Source organism: Ranitomeya variabilis, chromosome 7 (genome assembly GCF_051348905.1).
Source record: "Ranitomeya variabilis isolate aRanVar5 chromosome 7, aRanVar5.hap1, whole genome shotgun sequence".
Classification (NCBI taxonomy): domain Eukaryota; kingdom Metazoa; phylum Chordata; class Amphibia; order Anura; family Dendrobatidae; genus Ranitomeya; species Ranitomeya variabilis.
In genome coordinates, this window is record NC_135238.1 from 22,154,185 (window position 1) to 22,175,950 (window position 21,766).

General features: G+C 43.3%; 1 protein-coding gene across 10 annotated transcripts in view; it reads left to right on the plus strand.

The window, feature by feature from the left end:
- The window catches only part of NHERF2 (NHERF family PDZ scaffold protein 2), a 72,209-nt gene that overhangs the window by 46,273 nt on the left and 4,170 nt on the right, over positions 1–21,766 (plus strand). For all 10 annotated transcript variants that reach the window (XM_077274440.1, XM_077274445.1, XM_077274446.1 and 7 more), the window contains exons 3-6: positions 12,823–13,002; positions 17,993–18,149; positions 20,096–20,139; positions 21,258–21,323. In XM_077274440.1, coding sequence (XP_077130555.1) covers positions 12,823–13,002; positions 17,993–18,149; positions 20,096–20,139; positions 21,258–21,323 — 447 coding nt within the window. The remainder of the gene's footprint in view (positions 1–12,822; positions 13,003–17,992; positions 18,150–20,095; positions 20,140–21,257; positions 21,324–21,766) is intronic.

Below are 21,766 nucleotides of genomic sequence, written 5' to 3' on the forward strand. Positions count from 1 at the left end.
AGCCTTTTAGTAGATGGGGCTGGCTGCAGTTCCCTGCGCTGTAGACCTTATAGTGGACGGGCCTGGCTGCAGTTCTCTGCACTCTCAGCTTTATAGTGGACGGGGCTGGCTGCAGTTCCCTGCACTCTCAGCCTTTTAGTAGATGGGGCTGGCTGCAGTTCCCTGCGCTGTAGACCTTATAGTGGACGGGGCTGGCTGCAGTTCTCTGCACTCTCAGCCTTTTAGTAGATGGGGCTGGCTGCAGTTCCCTGCGCTGTAGACCTTATAGTGGACGGGGCTGGCTGCAGTTCTCTGCACTCTCAGCCTTTTAGTGGATGGGGCTGGCTGCAGTTCCCTGCGCTGTAGACCTTATAGTGGACGGGCCTGGCTGCAGTTCTCTGCACTCTCTGCCTTATAGTGGACGGGGCTGGCTGCAGTTCCATGCGCTCTAGACCTTATAGTGGACGGGGCTGGCTGCAGTTCCCTGCACTCTCAGCCTTTTAGTAGATGGGGCTGGCTGCAGTTCCCTGCGCTGTAGACCTTATAGTGGACGGGCCTGGCTGCAGTTCTCTGCACTCTCAGCCTTATAGTGGACGGGGCTGGCTGCAGTTCCCTGCACTCTCAGCCTTTTAGTAGATGGGGCTGGCTGCAGTTCCCTGCGCTGTAGACCTTATAGTGGACGGGGCTGGCTGCAGTTCTCTGCACTCTCAGCCTTTTAGTAGATGGGGCTGGCTGCAGTTCCCTGCGCTGTAGACCTTATAGTGGACGGGGCTGGCTGCAGTTCTCTGCACTCTCAGCCTTTTAGTGGATGGGGCTGGCTGCAGTTCCCTGCGCTGTAGACCTTATAGTGGACGGGCCTGGCTGCAGTTCTCTGCACTCTCTGCCTTATAGTGGACGGGGCTGGCTGCAGTTCCATGCGCTCTAGACCTTATAGTGGACGGGGCTGGCTGCAGTTCCCTGCACTCTCAGCCTTTTAGTAGATGGGGCTGGCTGCAGTTCCCTGCGCTGTAGACCTTATAGTGGACGGGGCTGGCTGCAGTTCTCTGCACTCTCAGCCTTTTAGTAGATGGGGCTGGCTGCAGTTCCCTGCGCTGTAGACCTTATAGTGGACGGGGCTGGCTGCAGTTCTCTGCACTCTCAGCCTTTTAGTGGATGGGGCTGGCTGCAGTTCCCTGCGCTGTAGACCTTATAGTGGACGGGCCTGGCTGCAGTTCTCTGCACTCTCTGCCTTATAGTGGACGGGGCTGGCTGCAGTTCCATGCACTCTCAGCCTTTTAGTAGATGGGGCTGGCTGCAGTTCCCTGCACTCTCAGCCTTTTAGTAGATGGGGCTGGCTGCAGTTCCCTGCGCTCTAGACCTTATAGTGGACGGGGCTGGCTGCAGTTCCATGCGCTCTAGACCTTATAGTGGACGGGGCTGGCTGCAGTTCCATGCGCTCTAGACCTTATAGTGGACGGGGCTGGCTGCAGTTCCCTGCACTCTCAGCCTTTTAGTAGATGGGGCTGGCTGCAGTTCCCTGCGCTGTAGACCTTATAGTGGACGGGGCTGGCTGCAGTTCCATGCGCTCTAGACCTTATAGTGGATGGGGCTGGCTGCAGTTTTGCAGGGTGACGCAGCTGGGCTTTTGTTTTTCGTCCCTGCACAGCGGGTCACTGTTGCACAGAGAGAACCAGTGAAAGGGAGGCAAAGCCAAATCGTTGCGGCGGCCAATTTAATCTTCGGATCATTGGTGGATCTAGAGGGCGCCTCCATCCCATGATCATAAAGTGATGTCACCATGTTACAAGGTAGAAATATCCCTTTTCTGCGGAGTGACAACTGCTGTGGACACACTTCTGGTTTAGTGAGAGGTTGTCGCTTGCTGTGACAATGTTAGGTTGGTGGGCAGCGCTCAGTGTTCATGACATGTGACGGGCCCGCGACCAGGGACTTTACAGACCCTGCATTAAGCTGTTTATTACTAGTGTCCTAGGATGCCATAAAACCAATGCTACGATGTTTTGAAGTTGCACAGGAACAAGTGAGATTTTCCTCTAATCTGCATTTTGTAACATTATCTCCGGCTTATTGTCCAGCGGCGGATACAGTCATATCATTGTGTAACATTGCAACGGAAGAACGGGAAAAGAGTCAAATGTAAGTTCATCTCAGTGTGCAAGTCCTGGAATAATAGGTGTAGAAATGATGGACTTATTAGCCGCCCCTGTAATCGGTGACTACAGCCTCACTGCATTGTTTATGGGAGTCTGCAGTAGTCCAAAATCCTCAGTAGACCGTATCCCCCAGCTCATCTTCTTGGAAAAGTCAGTAAATAAAGAGCTGTGTCTGTTTTCTGCTGACATTTTATAAAATCCTACACTTATTGGGGATTCCGGGAGTTACTCAAAGCCCATTATTCTACGTGATGGCGCTAAATGAGTCGTCCCTTTAATGACACCTGCTCTTTAATCCCAATTTCAGTTGCTTATCAGATAGGAGAACTAATTGCGCAAGTCTATAAACAAAAGGACAAATTAAGGAAACATTTATCTTGTAAACTTCTTGCCTGGCTGAAAAAAAAAACGGGTTTTTCTTCTAATCCTTCATGTAGGAGAGGCAGAAAGACTTACCAGAGCTTATAGAAGAGTGACAAGGACACTGTGGTATAGAGAGGTTACATTCCTGCAAAGGTTGAGCCCCACGTACATGACACATCACACAGCGAGCAAAATGAGTTGTGTTATGTATCACAGCAACCAAAGCGTCTCCGATAATACTTTAAGGAAGCAAAAAAAGACAAAATATGCATCAAAAACATCCTCAGTTCTAACTCTTTTCTTTGATTAAATATGAGAAAAATACAAAAAAATCTTCTCTGCTCATCTCACTAGCCCAGCCTTGTTTCCCTTCCTTTTTCTCCCTGTCCTGTGTGTGGCTGTAAGATAACTGACTGCAGCAGGAGCCTCCCCCCAGTTCCCCGTTTACAGTATGACACAGTATGGCTTCAACCACCCACCAATCAAAAAGTGATCAGCAGATTAACCCTCTGTAGGACTTGCTCAGGATCAAAGGAGATAATGGTGCCGACTTATAAAAAGTGAGGGCAGCTATATTTCTGGTTTATATTAAATCCCCATCAAATATATTGTTTTACATGATAAAATTCTGACATTCTGCAGTCACCAGTAGAGGGAGCTCAGGAGCTCGCCGCAAACTAAGAATAAACAGAATGCAGCTCCTGAATGTCCTCTAGTGGTGGCTGCAAGAAAGACATAGGGGAACAAAAACCGATGGCCTCCCCCATATCTCATGCAGCATAGTCACAAATTATCTTCCGCAAGCTCTATTATGCTTCATGCTTTAATTCCATGATGATTGGGCAGTGAAGAAATCGATAAGAGTTGCTCTTTTTCACCTTTGTGAAAGTTAATCATCATCTCCCCCTCCTCCCAATTCCACCAATTAATCTCCTCCAGGACTTTGGATTTCGATTCTGGAAAATTTGCCGCCCCTGAGGTTCAGCTGCCCCTTGGGATCACAGACTGTGGATGGCATTAATGAACGGCAGATGGGATGATGTGGGACGTGTTTTTATGGCTGCAGTGAGTGGCCCTGCTCGGATCCTTTGTCTTTCTCAAGTGGATGGCCGTATTTCCAGCTATTCAGCATCCGCCGAGCTCTTCTCCGGCCATCTGATGCCTTTGTACACAGATTCTGTTCTGTTTTCACAGCTGATTCTGGCCTCTTAGCGAATGATTTACAAGTAACACAAACTCCATTGTATATCTTGGCTCCATCACAAGGTACACAAAGGTACATATTCCCATTGCAAGGGACACTTCCACATGATCACCTGATGAAAAGCCTTTCCTGGCCTCTCGGAGCCTGTGATTAAATAAGAAGTTCCAGGAAGTGTTATAAAATACAGATACAATTATTATACCTTGTAATATATTACTAGTGATTAATGCAAACTTATGCAGTTCAGTGTACAATACTGTATATCTTGTATATTTCCCCTTATTACAAGAATATAACTACTATAATACTGCCCCCTATATACTAGAATATAACTACTATAATACTGCTCCTATGTATAAGACTATAACTACTATAATACTGCTCCTATGTACAAGAATATAACTACTATAATACTGCTCCTATGTACAAGAATATAACTACTATAATACTGCCCCTATGTACAAGAATATAACTACTATAATACTGCCCCTATGTACAAGAATATAGCTACTATAATACTGCCCCTATGTACAAGAATATAACTACTATAATACTGCCCCTATGTACAAGAATATAACTACTATAATACTGCTCCTATGTACAAGAATATAACTATTATAATACTGCCCCTGTGTACAAGAATATAACTACTATAATACTGCTCTTATGTACAAGAATATAACTACTATAATACTGCCCCTATGTACGAGAATATAACTACTATAATACTGCTCCTATGTACAAGAATATAACTATTATAATACTGCCCCTGTGTACAAGAATATAACTACTATAATACTGCCCCTATGTACAAGAATATAACTACTATAATACTGCACCTGTGTACAAGAATATAACTACTATAATACTGCCCCTATCTACAATAATATAACTACTATAATACTGCCCCTATGTACAAGAATATAACTACTATAATACTGCCCCCTATGTACAAGAATATAACTACTATAATACTGCCCCTATGTACAAGAATATAACTACTATAATACTGCCCCTATGTACAAGAATATAACTACTATAATACTGCCCCCTATGTACAAGAATATAACTACTATAATACTGCCCCTATGTACAAGAATATAACTACTATAATACTGCTCCTATGTACAAGAATATAACTACTATAATACTGCCCCTATGTACAAGAATATAACTACTATAATACTGCCCCCTATGTACAAGAATATAACTACTATAATACTGCCCCTATGTACAAGAATATAACTACTATAATACTGCCCCTATGTACAGGAATATAACTACTATAATACTGCCCCTATGTACAAGAATATAACTACTATAATACTGCCCCTATGTACAAGAATATAACTACTATAATACTGCCCCCTATGTACAAGAATATAACTACTATAATACTGCCCCCTATGTACAAGAATATAACTACTATAATACTGCCCCTATGTACAAGAATATAACTACTATAATACTGCCCCTATGTACAAGAATATAACTACTATAATACTGCCCCTATGTACAAGAATATAACTACTATAATACTGCTCCTATATACAAGAATATAACTACTATAATACTGCCCCCTATGTACAAGAATATAACTACTATAATACTGCCCCTATGTACAAGAATATAGCTACTATAATACTGCCCCTATGTACAAGAATATAACTACTATAATACTGCCCCTATGTACAAGAATATAACTACTATAATACTGCTCCTATGTACAAGAATATAACTATTATAATACTGCCCCTGTGTACAAGAATATAACTACTATAATACTGCTCTTATGTACAAGAATATAACTACTATAATACTGCCCCTATGTACGAGAATATAACTACTATAATACTGCTCCTATGTACAAGAATATAACTATTATAATACTGCCCCTGTGTACAAGAATATAACTACTATAATACTGCCCCTATGTACAAGAATATAACTACTATAATACTGCACCTGTGTACAAGAATATAACTACTATAATACTGCCCCTATCTACAATAATATAACTACTATAATACTGCCCCTATGTACAAGAATATAACTACTATAATACTGCCCCCTATGTACAAGAATATAACTACTATAATACTGCCCCTATGTACAAGAATATAACTACTATAATACTGCCCCTATGTACAAGAATATAACTACTATAATACTGCCCCTATGTACAAGAATATAACTACTATAATACTGCCCCTATGTACAAGAATATAACTACTATAATACTGCTCCTATGTACAAGAATATAACTACTATAATACTGCCCCCTATGTACAAGAATATAACTACTATAATACTGCCCCTATGTACAAGAATATAACTACTATAATACTGCTCCTATGTACAAGAATATAACTACTATAATACTGCCCCTATGTACAAGAATATAACTACTATAATACTGCCCCCTATGTACAAGAATATAACTACTATAATACTGCCCCTATGTACAAGAATATAACTACTATAATACTGCCCCTATGTACAGGAATATAACTACTATAATACTGCCCCTATGTACAAGAATATAACTACTATAATACTGCCCCTATGTACAAGAATATAACTACTATAATACTGCCCCCTATGTACAAGAATATAACTACTATAATACTGCCCCCTATGTACAAGAATATAACTACTATAATACTGCCCCTATGTACAAGAATATAACTACTATAATACTGCCCCTATGTACAAGAATATAACTACTATAATACTGCTCCTATGTACAAGAATATAACTACTATAATACTGCCCCTATGTACAAGAATATAACTACTATAATACTGCCCCTATGTACAAGAATATAACTACTATAATACTGCCCCCTATGTACAAGAATATAACTACTATAATACTGCCCCTATGTACAAGAATATAACTACTATAATACTGCTCCCTATGTACAAGAATATAACTACTATAATACTGCCCCTATGTACAAGTTTGTTCATATTTTACAGAGGAACGTGAGAGAACTGATCTGCAGAGCTTACGTTCTAATAAGAACAGTATATGGCGGTCTAGGTTATATTCCCCGGTGATGGTAAAAGACTGTAGTACTGACCTGTGACAATTGTGGCGCTACCTGTCATCTGCGGGGTTGTCTATAACCTGTGATTACTGTCCACTTGTCTAAATTACAAGGATGAGGAGATGAATAGATATAATTGTGAAGAAGGGAACACAGAGAGACAGAGGGGCTGTGTGCTATGGGAAAACCTCCGCCAAGGTCACCTGGGATCCTCTGATCAATTAGTCTTCCTTAATCGTTTTGCTGGCAGTCAGCGGTGTAATGATTAACCCCATAACTGCTGAGAATCGAAGTCGCAAACCTATTTGATCAGCCATCCATAATATATCTCTCCATACTTTGCTCCAGCAGCACAGAGTATTTCAGTAGAGGTTAGAAAATCATCTGCACAAATAGTTTTACATCTGGACCTCGGTTGGACAGATGTAGACACTAACCTCCTCATCCATGGGCTGGACTTGATCCGTTCCACACGTTCTCACCCCCCCAGAACTGAGCGCTGCGGGCCGCAGGACACATGGGCCCGAGTGTGTGCCAAGGGTCTGTTTAGATATTCTGTGGGAGCGCGGCACTGCGAATGTTTGCCCCATGGGTCATGCATTCCAGAGAAAGTCTATTAAAAAGCTTCAAATTCCGTTTAAAGCGTAAGAAGTCCATGAGGGTTCTTGTGGAATCTAACACTTCTTTAGAAAGTGTCCGTATTTACACTTTAGTTTTCTGTTATTTTATTTTTATTATTTCCGATGTTTTTTACTTATTAAGTAAGGATATGGATATTGGTTACTATGCCGGCTTGTTGTGTGATAAAAACTAAAAAAAAATTAAAATTTGGGGTAAAGAGCAAGAGCTCAGTGCCACCTGGTAGCTAAAATCTTGTGAAAAAAAAGGATATTTCTTTTCAGGTGTCAGCGAGAACAAGCTGCTTTTAGTCTATTGCGATATGAAGGACCCCCGTAATGGGGTGGGGCCTTAATTTCCTTCATGAGAGTTTAATATGACCTTTGCAAAGAGGTTGTACCTTTTTGGTGCACCTTTCTGCAACAACTCTTCTTAAACTTGAATAGAAATTCGCACAAAATGCAAATGGTAGTGCAGATTTACATCTGTGGATTCTAAAAAGAAAAATATTTTCTCACTTTATCAGTCTTCTGCCACCTCTGTGCATATTTTCTTGGTCCCTCGGTCAGTCTCTGTTTCTACATGTTACCGCAGTGCTTCTGTCTCCACTCAGTAGGTCACAGCTGGAGGACACACGGATTTTAGCTGCAGCTAAAATCCGCAATATTTCTGATGTCCCTTAAGAATGATAAGTGATAGCCGTGTGGGTTGCCTATCTGCCTGGTCACCTGTGTACTCATTTATAAAGCCAGTAGCCAGGAACTGATAGTCATTTACAATCACACTGCTTTATGGAGTTATTAAATCTCCAAGATTAATAGAACGGAGCCACCAATGAGGCTTTTCCCATTCTTAGCACTCCCAGACTAGGATTCCTCCAGCAATCCTATGAATTGGGACTCTCGAGATGGTAACCACCTTAGACTTGCTTTGCTTAATTCATTCATTCACTATAGGACTGCTAGTGATACGGAGCTCTGGAGTCGACTTTTTCCTGCTGTCCCATTGCCAATGAATGGAGCGGAGGTCGAGCATGCAAGTTGTGGCTGCAAAGCCCGCTTCTCAGGGTTCTGGAACCGCATTCTAGGGATCATTGGACGGTCCCAGAAGTTTTGTCTCCTAACCTCTGGATAGTGGATAGTTTGTATTTTTGGGAATAACTTTTTAATTAAGGGTTTTTCTCTGTTCAGAACCTCATCTTTTGACCATCCTGGAGAGAAGTTACATATTGTCTTCCACTCTGGAGGACCAGTCCTGTTCTGCATTGCATGTACTGATATGTATCGGTAGTGTAAGGCTAAGTGCACACGCTGCGGATTCCAATGCGGAATTTTCCGCAGCGGATTTGCTAAATCCGCAGTGAAAAACTGCTGTGGTTTTCACTGCGGATTTATCGCGGTTTCTTTTGCGGATTCCTCTGCAGGTTTTCACCTGCAGATTTCTATTGGCCCAGGTGGAAACCCGCAGCGGAATCCGCAAAAAGAATTGATATGCTGCGGAAAATAATCTGCGGCGTTTCTGCGCGTTTTTTTCCTCATGTGCACTGCGGATTTTGTTTCCCATAGGTTTACATTGTACTGTAAACTCATGGGAAACTGCTGCGGATCCGCAGCTGCAGAAACGCTGCGGATCCGCAGCAAAATCCGCAGCGTGTGCACATACCCTAATACTTCAATTTTTCTCTAGAGGTGCTGCAAGGATATTAAACTTGGTTGCGGCTGATCACTTGGGTCCCATCATTGAGACACTTTGTGATCAGCTTATATGAATGCCCTTACTTGATGACTTGATTTTTTGGAAATTAAGAAGAAAGCTGACCCTGTAATGCCGCCTATTACTCAGTAAGTGTAAATGAGGGTATTTAGCCAAACCAAAGACTCGTCCAGAAGGGAAAGACGCCCATCCAAAAGACAGATGTTTGGGGGTTTTGCCCCTCATCAGTGCAGAACAAGGTAATAGTTGGCAGTGATGGGTGTCTTTCTTTTGGAAAAGACTGGAATGTTGAGCGATCAGTTATACAATCGAATGTCCCGACTTTACACGCTGAGCGTTCATGTGATTTCCACTGGGAGAGAGGACGTAGTGGCCAGAAAAGGATCCTTCCGATCCTCTCTCCCCTCAGAATATCATCTGCCAGGAGAAAGTCTGGAGACCCCATATACATCAGATGGTCGACCATCCTTTCGACATCAGATGGTTTGGATGACTTTTGAGTACCAACTTTCTTCCTTCTCGGAGAGCTCATTTGCATGCCTGACTTAGAAGTTTCCATACCCCATGAACCGGTGCTCCCTTACATGGCGGCATGATGGGATTTAAGTGTGTATCCGCTGTTCTGTGACCACTCCGGACACGCTGAGAGTTGTATTATTGCAGCAATCTGAGACCACTGCCATATAATGCAGCTTTTTTTTTTTTTAATTGCCCCATCCTCAGGCCATTTGGTGCCATTTTCAGTCTCCAGATGTGACCTCCGTACTTTTAGAAGAAACAGAAACCAGAAAATAAGATTAGACCTCCTCGTCCCCCCTTCGTCTCCACCTTGGCATGTGGGAGTCTGGTAATATGTCACATTCCTAGGAAAGAGTCATTATGGCTTTGACTTTGACACTTTTTACTTTCATCGTCTCCTTTAATATCGATAACCCAAATGCTGGCTCCAGTCCTTGAAATATTCATACACACCTAAGGCACGTCAGTCACAAGTCTCATTATACTGACTGATGGCCTTAATGGGTTAACCTGGTGTGACTGGTCTGGCGTCAGCAACTCGCAACATGCAATTTCCTCTTGACGGACAAACGCGAGAAGTCAACTTTTCGAGCGTGTGAACGTTTGTGGATGCATGTATGTGCATATGTTATCCGGGATATCTTCTTCGTGATATTCATCAGCCGGGCCTCCAAAGAGCGGATCCCTATGAGAATGCTTATCCCCCCTGATGAGCGTTTCGTTCAAGGAGACCGGGTGGTCCAGGATTAGACAAGTATTTCACGGCAACGCAACTTTGGAGCATTGAAATCAGGGAGATTCCCAAGAAGTTATGTAACAAGCGGCGCCAAAAAAATTTGTCCCGCCATTCATACAGGCCACATACCCAATTTAAAATTTTGTAATAACTAAGAGAGTCACTAAACGAATGTAAATTGAATCCAGGACCCCTAAAACACGGATCTCAGATCAGAACCCCCCTTAAACTATTACAGTTCAAGGTAAAGACCCCTAAACTTATACAGGACTGTCCGGACAGGACACTTGGGAGTTCTCCCCTTTTCTTAGGAGTCTCTCCAGTAGCATGGGAGAGTAGACAAGTGTGCATTTAAAGAATTGCTTAATATGAAAGATGTATTTTTATTTTTTTTTAAACTGTTATAAATCCCGCTGTTCTCCTGAATCCGGCGATGTTTTTCTTGTGTTCGTACGCCTCTCCGTTCCTGAGATACGGCCTCCTTCTTCCCCATGTGTAAATCTAGGCTTGTTACAAGTGGGCGTGTTCCTGACTCTTTAGTGGGCGTGTTCCTGACTCTTCTTAGTGGGCGTGTTTTTATGTACCCCACCCATATGGCTAAAAAGACTAGATTTCTATACAGGGAAGATGGGGCCATATCTCAGGAACAGAGAGGCGCAGGAAGAAAAGAAAAACAACACCGGATTCTAGAGAACAGCAACACTTACACCAAGTAAAAAAATACAGATTTCTGTCAAGTGATGGATTTTCTTTAAAGCATTTAGAATCAATAGGCCATTTATTTTTGATAGGAAAATCTTCCTTAAGAAAATTTCAAAGGCCGTCTATACACAAATCATAAGGAAAATTAGCAAGATCCACAAACAGCAGTGATAGGTTAGTTTTAGTGTGTCACCGAGTTGAAGAGAAAAAAAGAAAGTGAAACTTAAATGAAAGAGCTGAAATAGTTAAAGTACTATTACTGCTGAAGGCGTCCTGTAGCAGCGGGTGTCACCTACAGCTGGTGTTGACTATGCAAAAAGAAGGGATCATGTTAGATGCAAATTTTTTTTTTGGTTTGACGGCACATAGAAGCTTGGGCAGTGGACAGTATAGGTGTGACACTGGGGAAAGTGCGGCATCAAAAAGTGCCCCCTAAGGACTCCCTAAAACTAGACTCTTGAAAATTTGCACAAAAAGGGCTTTTTTCATCAGATCTGGGCCGAAATGTCAAGTGATCTCAGCGGTTGCATATAGTGATAGAAGATGTGGGAGGAGAGAAGGATCGGGCAGCACGTCTCGCACCTCCCGATCCTTTTGGGATAGCCGATAGCAGAGTGGTCCTGTCTCACTATTGAAAACATAAACTCTCAGCCAAGCCCTATTCCGTAAGGTTTCCTGAGGTTTTGTCAGCACCCAAAAGATTTGCCCACTCTTCTCAAAATTTGAGAAATCTTCCTTAGACCTTCCCAGACGTCTTGAGTGAGTTGGCAAGTGTCATCTCATACTAGGACGTATTGGATCCTCCAGAACGAAAGCCTCGCTCTTCAGAAAACAACTCCCATCCATCTATATGTCAGTCAAAAGGTCATCCATAACCAGTTTGTCAAATTATTCAAATCGTCAAGGACAAATTGGCGTTTACAGGGTTACTTCCAGCTTCATACATTTGGTAATGTCGCACAGCGCTTGTAAAAACAAGCACTTTTGCAATTTATTGCTTATTAAACTTTTCATCCGTTCTTGAGATATGAACACTTTTCTTTTGTTTACAGCTCTTTGCTTAGGAGACCGACCACCGCTGCTGTCTACTGTAGATTCTAAGCCCTGGCCGGGATTAGGAGGTAACAGCGCACTCCAGCGATATTGGACAGTTTTAAAGCAGAGCTTACAAGTTCAATATAAAGGAGCTTGTAAGCGCTCTATGGTATGCTGTCTAGCAGCAGTGGTCGGTTTCCAAGGAAATGAGCTGTAAACAAAAGAAAAGTGTTAATATCTAAAGAACGGACGAAAATTTTAATAAGCAGTAAATTGTAAAAGTGCTTGTAATTATGAGCTCTATCCAACAATACCCATTTATGAAGATGGGAAATAACCCCCTTTAACATAGGGAAGGGGACAAGATGATTTTACAGTCATCCTAGTGTAATGTGCCGCCACCGCCTTGTGACATATTGTATACAGATCTTTTTTTATTTCATCTTCAAAGCCAGGTCTGTCAGATGTGTTTGTGTTGCGACTTGTCCTACCACATAATCTCCTCCAGCCATTAAACACAGGGACTTGGGTTGATCACAGCAGTCGTTAAACCGAGCCTCGGCTTTCTGAACGACTGTAAACCTAAAATAGAAAGCAAAGCAAACACGAGAGAGTTTAACAGGAGGTTTTTTTATTGTGTTTGGTAACACTTACCTAAGACAGCCCAGGGTGATGGGAAGAGTTGTCATGGGGACGCGAGCTGTAACATTTTTATAATTCCTAAACTTTCCATTCCTTATATTTACAGGATATGAACGGACAAGTGAAGGATAGATGTCCGCGACTTTGTCATCTGAAGAAGGGGCCCAATGGCTACGGATTCAACCTTCACAGCGAGAAATCGCGGCCCGGACAGTTCATCCGCTCCGTAGACCCCGGCTCTCCCGCTGCCAAGGCCGGACTGAGACCACAGGACCGGCTGGTGGAGGTGTGTGATAAATTAATAATTTTTAGGTTTATTTTACTACCAATGTGGCCGCCGTTCTAACTGTCAAAGGGGTCAGTTCTTAACCCAACTTTTCTGAACTTCTGAATGGCAAATCTGCCTGATTATGTCCAGGATGCCGGAATTTGAGAGAGGAATTTTACAGGACCCCCTTCCGGTTGCCTTAAAGTACCGATGGGGATTGTAGTCCTATTGCTCAACTCTATCCCTTATGTGATTTGGGTAGGATCGGACAACCTTCTAATGTGTATGGGGGTCTCGTGACTGTCCTAGGGGACATAAGGATCAAGCAGTTGAGGTTCAGTCCTTTAATCAGGCCGCTGATTCTAGCAGATGAGCAAACGGATGAGTCTGTATATGGAGGAGTCGGGAAAGTTGCCAGTCGCAGTTCCTCCGACAGCTTCATCTAGGGAGTCAGATCAGTGTCTGAAATCCTAAATCAAAGTTTGTTTAGAGACGGCACCAGTCTTCAGGTACGCGGGTATGAAAACAAAGTGCTACTGGCCCTTTAAGACCACTTGGCGGCCCCCTGACAGCCGCCTGTAATAGCTCCATGTTTCACTCTCACTTCGGACGACCATTGTAAGCTGCAACGTGGGGTCTTTATAAATTAATCAGAACCATATTCTGCAGCACAACACAAGGAGGTAATTTAATGACCGCCCCGGACATCAGGGGGCATTTTGCTGCGGATTTCTTTGCACGGGAAAGAAAGCATTATTAGAAAGCGCCCCCCTTTGGCACAGCGTCCATTTGGCACCATGCTTAGGTACTTAATGCTAATTTGGGCAGATAAGTATTCCAAAACATATGCTCCCTGCACCGTGCCATGGGTCACCCGATCCACCTTCTTGTTGCCCGAGTCTGCTGAACCTTCGGTGCCCTCTGCCCGCTGGATCTGTCATCTCCTCCCATTGTACGCCCAGCAAGCTCTGCCCCGCAATTCATGGGTCCTCCTGTATAATTGATGCGGGTGACGCAGCCATGCGAGTGCTGGTCGGTGCTGTGCCAGTTGGGGGAGGGTCTTTTTTTTTTTCGTTACCAGCTGGGAGATTTGGGAACCTGATCCGTGCCCAGCACCTCACAGACATTATGTGCTCGAGCCTTCCATGCATATTTCATGCCGCTCTGTAGGAGCGAGAGGATTCCCAGGGGAAGCAGCTCATTCAGGCTGATAATCTTGTACCTGGAGAGCGGAGCCCGCTCGGGGGCCGGGGTCCTGCGGGGCACGACGTATGGCACAGGCATGTGTGGCCATTAGACACCTGTTTCCCAACGTGCTTATCTGTCATGGAGGATTACAGCTCAGTGCCCGGCCGGCCGCCTGGTTATGTTACCGGATCGGCCCCGTGTATCCAGAGGCACATGATAAATATAAATGGGCCACACGTAATATATATACGTATATACGTCATTGCCAGGGTTGCTACAACTCATGCACTGAACTTGAAAAAGGCTCATGCCATAGCTTTTCCACTATTGCACTACAACTCCCAGAATGCCCTGACATTTAAAGGTCTAATTTACCCTTAAAGGGAGGTTTTCTGCCCATTACTAACTGATAAAATTTCAACTTTTACTAAAAAAATTATCTCCGTACACAAAAACTGAAGGATTTTTTTTGTTCGTTTGCTTGTTGCCAAGGTTACCGACCACCTCTGCAGTCTATAAGCGGCAGCCAGTCTCCTAAGAGCACGCTTAGCAATGCTCTTTGCCACACAGCTTGCAAGCATTACATCCGGACACCGTCAGTGCCTCTGCCGGATGCTAGGGCGCACCATGTGACAATGTCGCTGGTCTGAATTGCTTCCCCCCCAGCAAGCAGGATTCAGAACTTGGAACAACACCTTTAATACCGTAGTGTCCAATTTATAGCTCTCTATCCATTCAAATACTACAACCCCCACCATGCCTTCACAGCCGAAAGTATACCCAACTGTGACAGAATCCACTCACATTCTAATGAAGTAATATGTGACCTGTAGGACTCTCAGCTATTGCAATACTACAACTCCCAGCATGTCTTGACAGCCAAGGGGCTTTCCAGCTTCTACCCACTCACTTTCGGCTCCCCAGCTATTAGAAAACTACAACTCCCAGCATGCACTGAAAGCCAAAGAGCATCCACCCGCGCTTCAGCTCTATAGTGCCCCACTTATGAGTCCTCAGCTATTACAATACTACAACCCCCATCAAACCCTCATGATCAAAAGCATCTTCAGCTCCCCTCAATCCTAAAGCAGTAGCATTATAGATCTCCCAACTATTGCTGTACTACAACTCCCAACAGCCAAGGTGTTTGCCATCTTCTGCAAAATCTATTTGTTCACCTACGACTCACCAGCTGTTGCTGCAACACTACAACTCCCAGCGTGCTCTGACAGCAAATCCTCCCACGCTTTTAATACTGTAGTGTCCAACTCAAGGCTCATTAGCTATTGCTATACTACAATCCCCATCATTCCCTGACAGCCAATAGCGCCACCAGCTTTGACGGAATCCACCTATAGGACTGAAACTACAACCCCCATCATACATGACAGCCAAAAACACCTGCAAATTTGACATAACATGCCACCTATAGGGCTCTAGCTATTGCAACACTACAACTCCAATCATATCCTGATAGATAAGGAGCTTGCCGTCTTCTGATAATGGTTGCCACTCGTCTGTGTTTACCAGCTAGACTACAACTCCCAGCATTGCATGAAGGCCAAAGCATTGTCAACTTCCGGAAACCTACAAACATTCTAGTGAAGCAGAGTTGGGAGTTGTAGTTATGCAGCAGCTGGTTGGAGACCACCAGTGTCTGGCGACCACGGGGTCCTTTACTTATGTTTTTCTTGGAGATAAGTGGTGCCAGGAATATCTGGCAGTGGCACAGACATGGTAAATATGCGTCTTTATTTTTTATTTTTTTTTTGTAACTCGGGAAAAGGGGTTCGATTCTATATTTTTTTGTGATGTTTTTAAAAACTTCTTTTTTACTTCTCATTTTTTTTTCCATTTCACTTTTTTTTTAAATTACATTTCAATTTTATATTTTTTTTTTAATAGAAGACATGAACCTTCGGTCAGTATATAGGACAAACCGCAGAGTCCTCCGAATCCTATCACAGAAGATGTCAGCCTGAAATGGCTGACAACAGGGAGCAATAGCTAGCCCCCCGACTCACGCAGAGACTAGTCTGGCTGCCTTTCTCTCTCTAGCATCCATGTTTTGCAGCGTTTTCGGTTTAATTTTATTTTTTTGTCAACCCGCTCTGCAATTACTAAAAGTTCAGGGGTGTTAAATTCGGGGGTCCGAGCTCGTCCTAAGAAAGAAGGGGGTTCTGCATGAAGGGGGGTGGAGGGGCGGTAATTATTTGGAAACAGTCTGAACAAAGAAAGAAAAGTTGTGCGAGTAGGTGGGCGGCATCAGAGAGTAAAATAAAGGGGGTGACAGCGAGAGGAGGGAGGGGAACACAAGTGTGGCCCAGAACAGAGCACGGCCATTATTTCTGTCAGGAGAAAGTAGGAAGCGGTTGCCAGGGAACCAGGGAGAAGAGGCCTCGGTGTTTGTTTTCACCGCCAGGGCCGAGGGCAGAGTGCAGGGAGCTGAGAAAAGAGACTGGAGACCAAAAAAGAAAGAATGGCTCCCGTTAACCCCTCGTAACCACACAATGCATTCTTTTATGGTTCCCACACTCCATTGTCAGGCGGCCCAGTACTTGTGCGCACACGCGAGTCAGTCCGAGGCACGTCGCCTTCCAGGAGAGACGTGAGGAAACTTCTCAAATAGTAACTCCACAGCAATAATAATATCCCATTCTCCCAGCTGTATTATTGGGCCTCATTATATCTAAACTGCCCATGGCGACCAGTCTGAGATTAGCGTTCACATGTTAGACCCCTTAACGACTATATAACATAAACATATGGAGCATACAAAGTGAACCAGCGTCACCTTACTCCAAACACTGACATTCAACCCTTTAGATGCTGCGGACAATCACTGAAAGAGGCGTTTAAAGGGGTTGTCCACTAAATGGTCAATTCAGGGCCCCATAGAAAATAACATTGGCCCCCATTGTCCCCCATGCATTGTGACTATGGGGAACCGATCTTTTAGTCCCATGTAATCACCCTTCATAGGTAAATGTCACTTTCTCTATATACTGTGGTACTGCAATACATAGTATAAGCCATCAAAGAGCGCAAATCTCCTAGGAGGGGTGAAAAATAATAAAAAAAATAATAATAATTATAAGTTTGGATCACCCCCCCCTAAAAAAAAAAAATTAAACAAATTCTATTTGCCATCACTGTGTCTGTATAAATTCGATTTATCAAGATATGCCCCCTAAAAAAAAAAATTAAATATATATTTGCCATCACCATGGCCAAAAATGTCAAATGTTTCCCAAAATGGTCTCAATCAAAAAAAAAAATAAAGCTTCTCCCAAAAAAAGGAGTTACTCAGCTCCATCGATGGAAAAATAAAGATAATAAAAAATGGAGATCAAACAATCTTTTTTTTACAAAGTAAATCATCCTGCCAGGTCGTTTGTATACGTAAAAACAGTGATAAAATTGCGGGGTTTTTATTAGTTCGCTGTACTTGGGATTTCTTTTTTCTTCGTTTTCAGTTCGTTTTACATTAAATGGTGTCATTTCAAAACAATCACTCTTCCTCGCTAACAAGAAGCCCTCAAACGGCTGTGTGGATGGAAAAATGAAAAAAATAGTTGTGGCTCTTGGACCAAGGGCAGGAAAAAAAAGAAGAGAAAATAAATGGGAATATTGTCTTAAACGAAAAATAAATGAGCCGAGAAAAATGTCGCACCTTTTTAAAAAGTCAGCTAAAAATATCTGGAAACTCCAAACATCATCCTCAATAGCGAATGTTAAAATGAAAAGCAAGTGAAAAAGGCCAAAATGTCTTGCTTTTACAGCATATCTTAACATGGCCGCTGTATATTTCTCTCCAAAGGTAAATGGACAGATCGTCGATGGCATGAAACATTCGGAAGTGGTAGCGAACATAAAAGCCAAAGACAACGAGACGACGTTACTGGTGGTAGACCCAGACACAGATGAATATTTCAAGAAATTGGGGGTCACCCCAGCTGAAGCTCATATCAATGGAGGTACATGCTGTCAGCCATTTTGTCTTGAGGAGCTAGCCATACCAACTAATCATATTGCCATAGGAAAACTGAAATCTGATGAGTTACTATGTCTACAGTTTGCTCTATGTAGGTGGCCCCCAATGACATAGCCTAAGGGGGGAACACATTGCCCATTGTCATGTGTGTCACATTCTATTGGCGTGTCGATTTTTGTTGCCCTCTTCCGCTGATTGTTGGAGCAGGACATGGGCACAGTGAGTACCTGTGAGCCAACAAAATATAATTGCTAGGGCCTACTTTGTCATCTTGGTCAATGCCTAGATCCTATGCAAAGTACAGCAGTCCAGATAAGTTTGAAATCAGTTGTTCCTGCGGTCTGCATAGATGGGGACCGAGATGACAAAGCTTTCAGAATAATGAAAAGAGCTTTGTTATCTTGGTTACAGAGCTTAGCAGGCCATGATAAACTCGCCTCAACTGCTGTGCTCTGCATAGGAATCACCCATCATGACAAAAGCTGCACCGTGCATTCCTGAAGCTGCGTGTCCTCTAACAAATAATTTTTGTGAAAGGGGAGAGAGACCTGCTGGGGAAGCAGTCACAAATCTAAGAGTTCCCCTTTAAAAACAAACAAAACAATAACACTAACATTATAATAAATGTTCGTATAGACACACTTTTTCCACTTTTATCTAGGGTTAGTGCTTGGGCTAAAGCTAATGTTAGTGCTAGTGTCAGAGCTAGGGTTAGTGCTAGAGTTAGAGTTATAGTTAGGGTTAGTGCTAACATTAGAGCTAGGGTTAGTGCTAGAGTTAGAGTTAGGGTTAGTGCTAATATTAGAGCTAGGGTTAGTGCTAGAGTTATAGTTAGGGTTAGTGCTAACATTAGAGCTAGGGTTAGGGTTAGTGCTAATATTAGAGCTAGGGTTAGTGCTAGAGTTATAGTTAGGGTTAGTGCTAACATTAGAGCTAGGGTTAGTGCTAGAGTTATAGTTAGGCTTAGTGCTAATATTAGAGCTAGAGTTAGTGCTAGAGTTAGAGCTAGAGATATAGCTAGGGTTGGTGCTAAAATTTAGTGCTAATATTAGAGTAGAGCTAGAATTAGTGCTAGGATTAGTGCTAGGGTTAGGGCTAGTGTTAGAGCTATAGGGTTAGTGCTAAAATTAGAGCTAGGATTAGTGCTAGGGTTAGGGCTAGTGTTAGAGCTAGGGTTAGTGCTAAAATTAGAGCTAGGATTAGTGCTAGGGTTAGGGCTAGTGTTAGAGCTAGGGTTAGTGCTAAAATTAGAGCTAGGGTTAGATCTAATGTTAGAGTTAGTGCCAATATTACAGGTAGAGTTACTGCTAGTCTAAGAGATAGAGTTTGTGCTAGTTTCAGAGATAAGGTTAGTGCTAGAGCTCGGATTAGAGCTATTAGGGTTACTGCTAGTGTTAGAGCTAGGCTTACTGCTAGAGCTATGGTTAGTGCTTGTGTTAGAGCTATGGTTAGTTCTAGGGTTAGAACTAAGGTTAGTGCTAGATTTAGAGCTATGGTTAGTATGTTTAGTGCTAGTGTTATAGCAACGATTAGGGCTAGAGTTAGTGTTAAAGATAGGGGTAGTTCTAATATTAGATCTAGGCTTAGTTCTAGAGCTATGGTTAGTATTAGAGCTATGGCTACTGCAGTCACTCCTAGTGCTAGCACGAGGGTTAATGCTAGCGTCAGAGCTAGGCTTAGTTTTAGAGCTATGGTTAGTGTTAGAGCTATGGCTAGTGCAGCTAGTCCTAGGGTTAGAACTAGGGTTAGTGCTCGGGGTAAATAATTGCTTTACTCCGGGCACAGGCAACCCACCCTGCACTGCTGTTAACCCCTATAAAAAGCAATGGGGAATAGGTCGCGCATGGCTGCATTTCAAGTTGGCCCAACATTCAGATGCCAAAATAATATTCCTCTTGTGATCTTAATACTTTTTGTCTTACCTTTTAGGTGTAATCCCTCAGCCCCTGACCAATGGAGTGAGCAAAACACAGGTAATTGTGCATGGATTGAGGTTGGGGAGGGGGCACATTTGGACTATTTCTCCAAAAAGTGATGCTAGGAGATATGAGCATGATTTTGTGCCAGTGGCCGACAATTGATATCTACGGTAAGTTTATGTCCCTGACTGGACAGGTCCAGTGCTGGCTTCCTACACAGAACTTATATTTTTTTCCTATTAAAGTCAGTGGCCTTGAGGTTCTTGTATTATCTAATCATTAGGACCTTGTGGCCATTGACTTCAGTTAAGTTGTTTTTTTTTTTTTTTTTTTTCCTAAACTTTGCACATTTTTGGAAAGCGCCCGACCCCTCATAACTCCATGTCGTCACTAAACCTCTCTCCCCCTTACCGGGCAGAACACGGTGCGGTTTCCTCCGTTCTATTCTTTTTTTCCCTGTGTGTTTGGGATGTAACGAGTCTGCACAATTGTGAGGAGGCTATTGCTATTCCTGCATTTTCCTTCCATAAACTAAAGAAAAGCGCCAAGTTTAAGCCCCCTCCCTGCAGAATCCTGGGACCGCTCCAGGCAGGAAATGTTCAGCCATTTGCCAAGGCTCTGGTTAGTAAGAGTGTTTGGTGTATAACTCCGGGCGGACGATGAACGAGCAAGGTGTCAGCGTTATTGACAAACTGTCTGCAAATTATGGGACTTATCCTCCTGCCAGGCAATCATTTCAGTCTATGGGATTGTCTGCAGCTTCTACTCCAAGATGGATTGAAAGGATATCACACCTGAAAGGGGGCGATAGTGCAGGTCCTCCTCATGGTGGAGGTCTAGCCGGCCGAGGTCTGTGAAGGGGCAGTGCTGATTTTTTCTTCTCCTGTCACAGCCCTTTTCTTCCACTCACGGTACAAAAGATTTATTTCTTCTCCTGTCATAGCCCTTCTCCTCGACTCACGGAGGTATAGAAGATTTATTTCTTCTCCTGTCACAGTCCTTCTCCTCCACTCACGGAGGTACAAAATATTTATTTCTTCTCCTGTCACAGTCCTTCTCCACGGCTCTTGGAGACATGTGTGTTTATCAGTTGAGACACAGATCTCGGAAGTCTCAGGCTCAGACGACATCAGGCAGTGTCTGCATGAAGATATTTTTGTTTTCTTTTACAGCTGAATGGAGGCTCCTCGACTTCCTCTTCTCACAGTGATTTGCAGAGCCCTGACAAAGACTCGCAGGTAATAGAAGTGTCCGATGTCAATTATGTGCTGCCATTTTATATGGAGCCATCAGAGGACTTTTTAGACTGGGTCTTGCCTTGTCATAGATAAAAAAAAATGAAAGAATATATGGCGGCTAATGTAAATGCCAATTACATCAAATAAATGGGTTGTCCAGTGAGAAAAAGTTAGCACCTATCCCCTGAATATTGTCAGAATCGGTCACTTTTATCCAGAATGGAGCGGCAGGCCAGATGCCCGACCTCCTCTCCATTCATTCTCTATGTGGCGGACCAAAAAAGCTGAGTGCCGCAATTGACAGTTCCATAGGGAACCAATGGAGCGGTGGTTGAACTTGTGTACTGCCACTCCATTCTAAAGGGAATAATAGTTCCCCATTCTGCCGATCGGTGCAGGTCCGACTCCACAAATCAACAAGTTATCCCCTATTCCTTAGATGG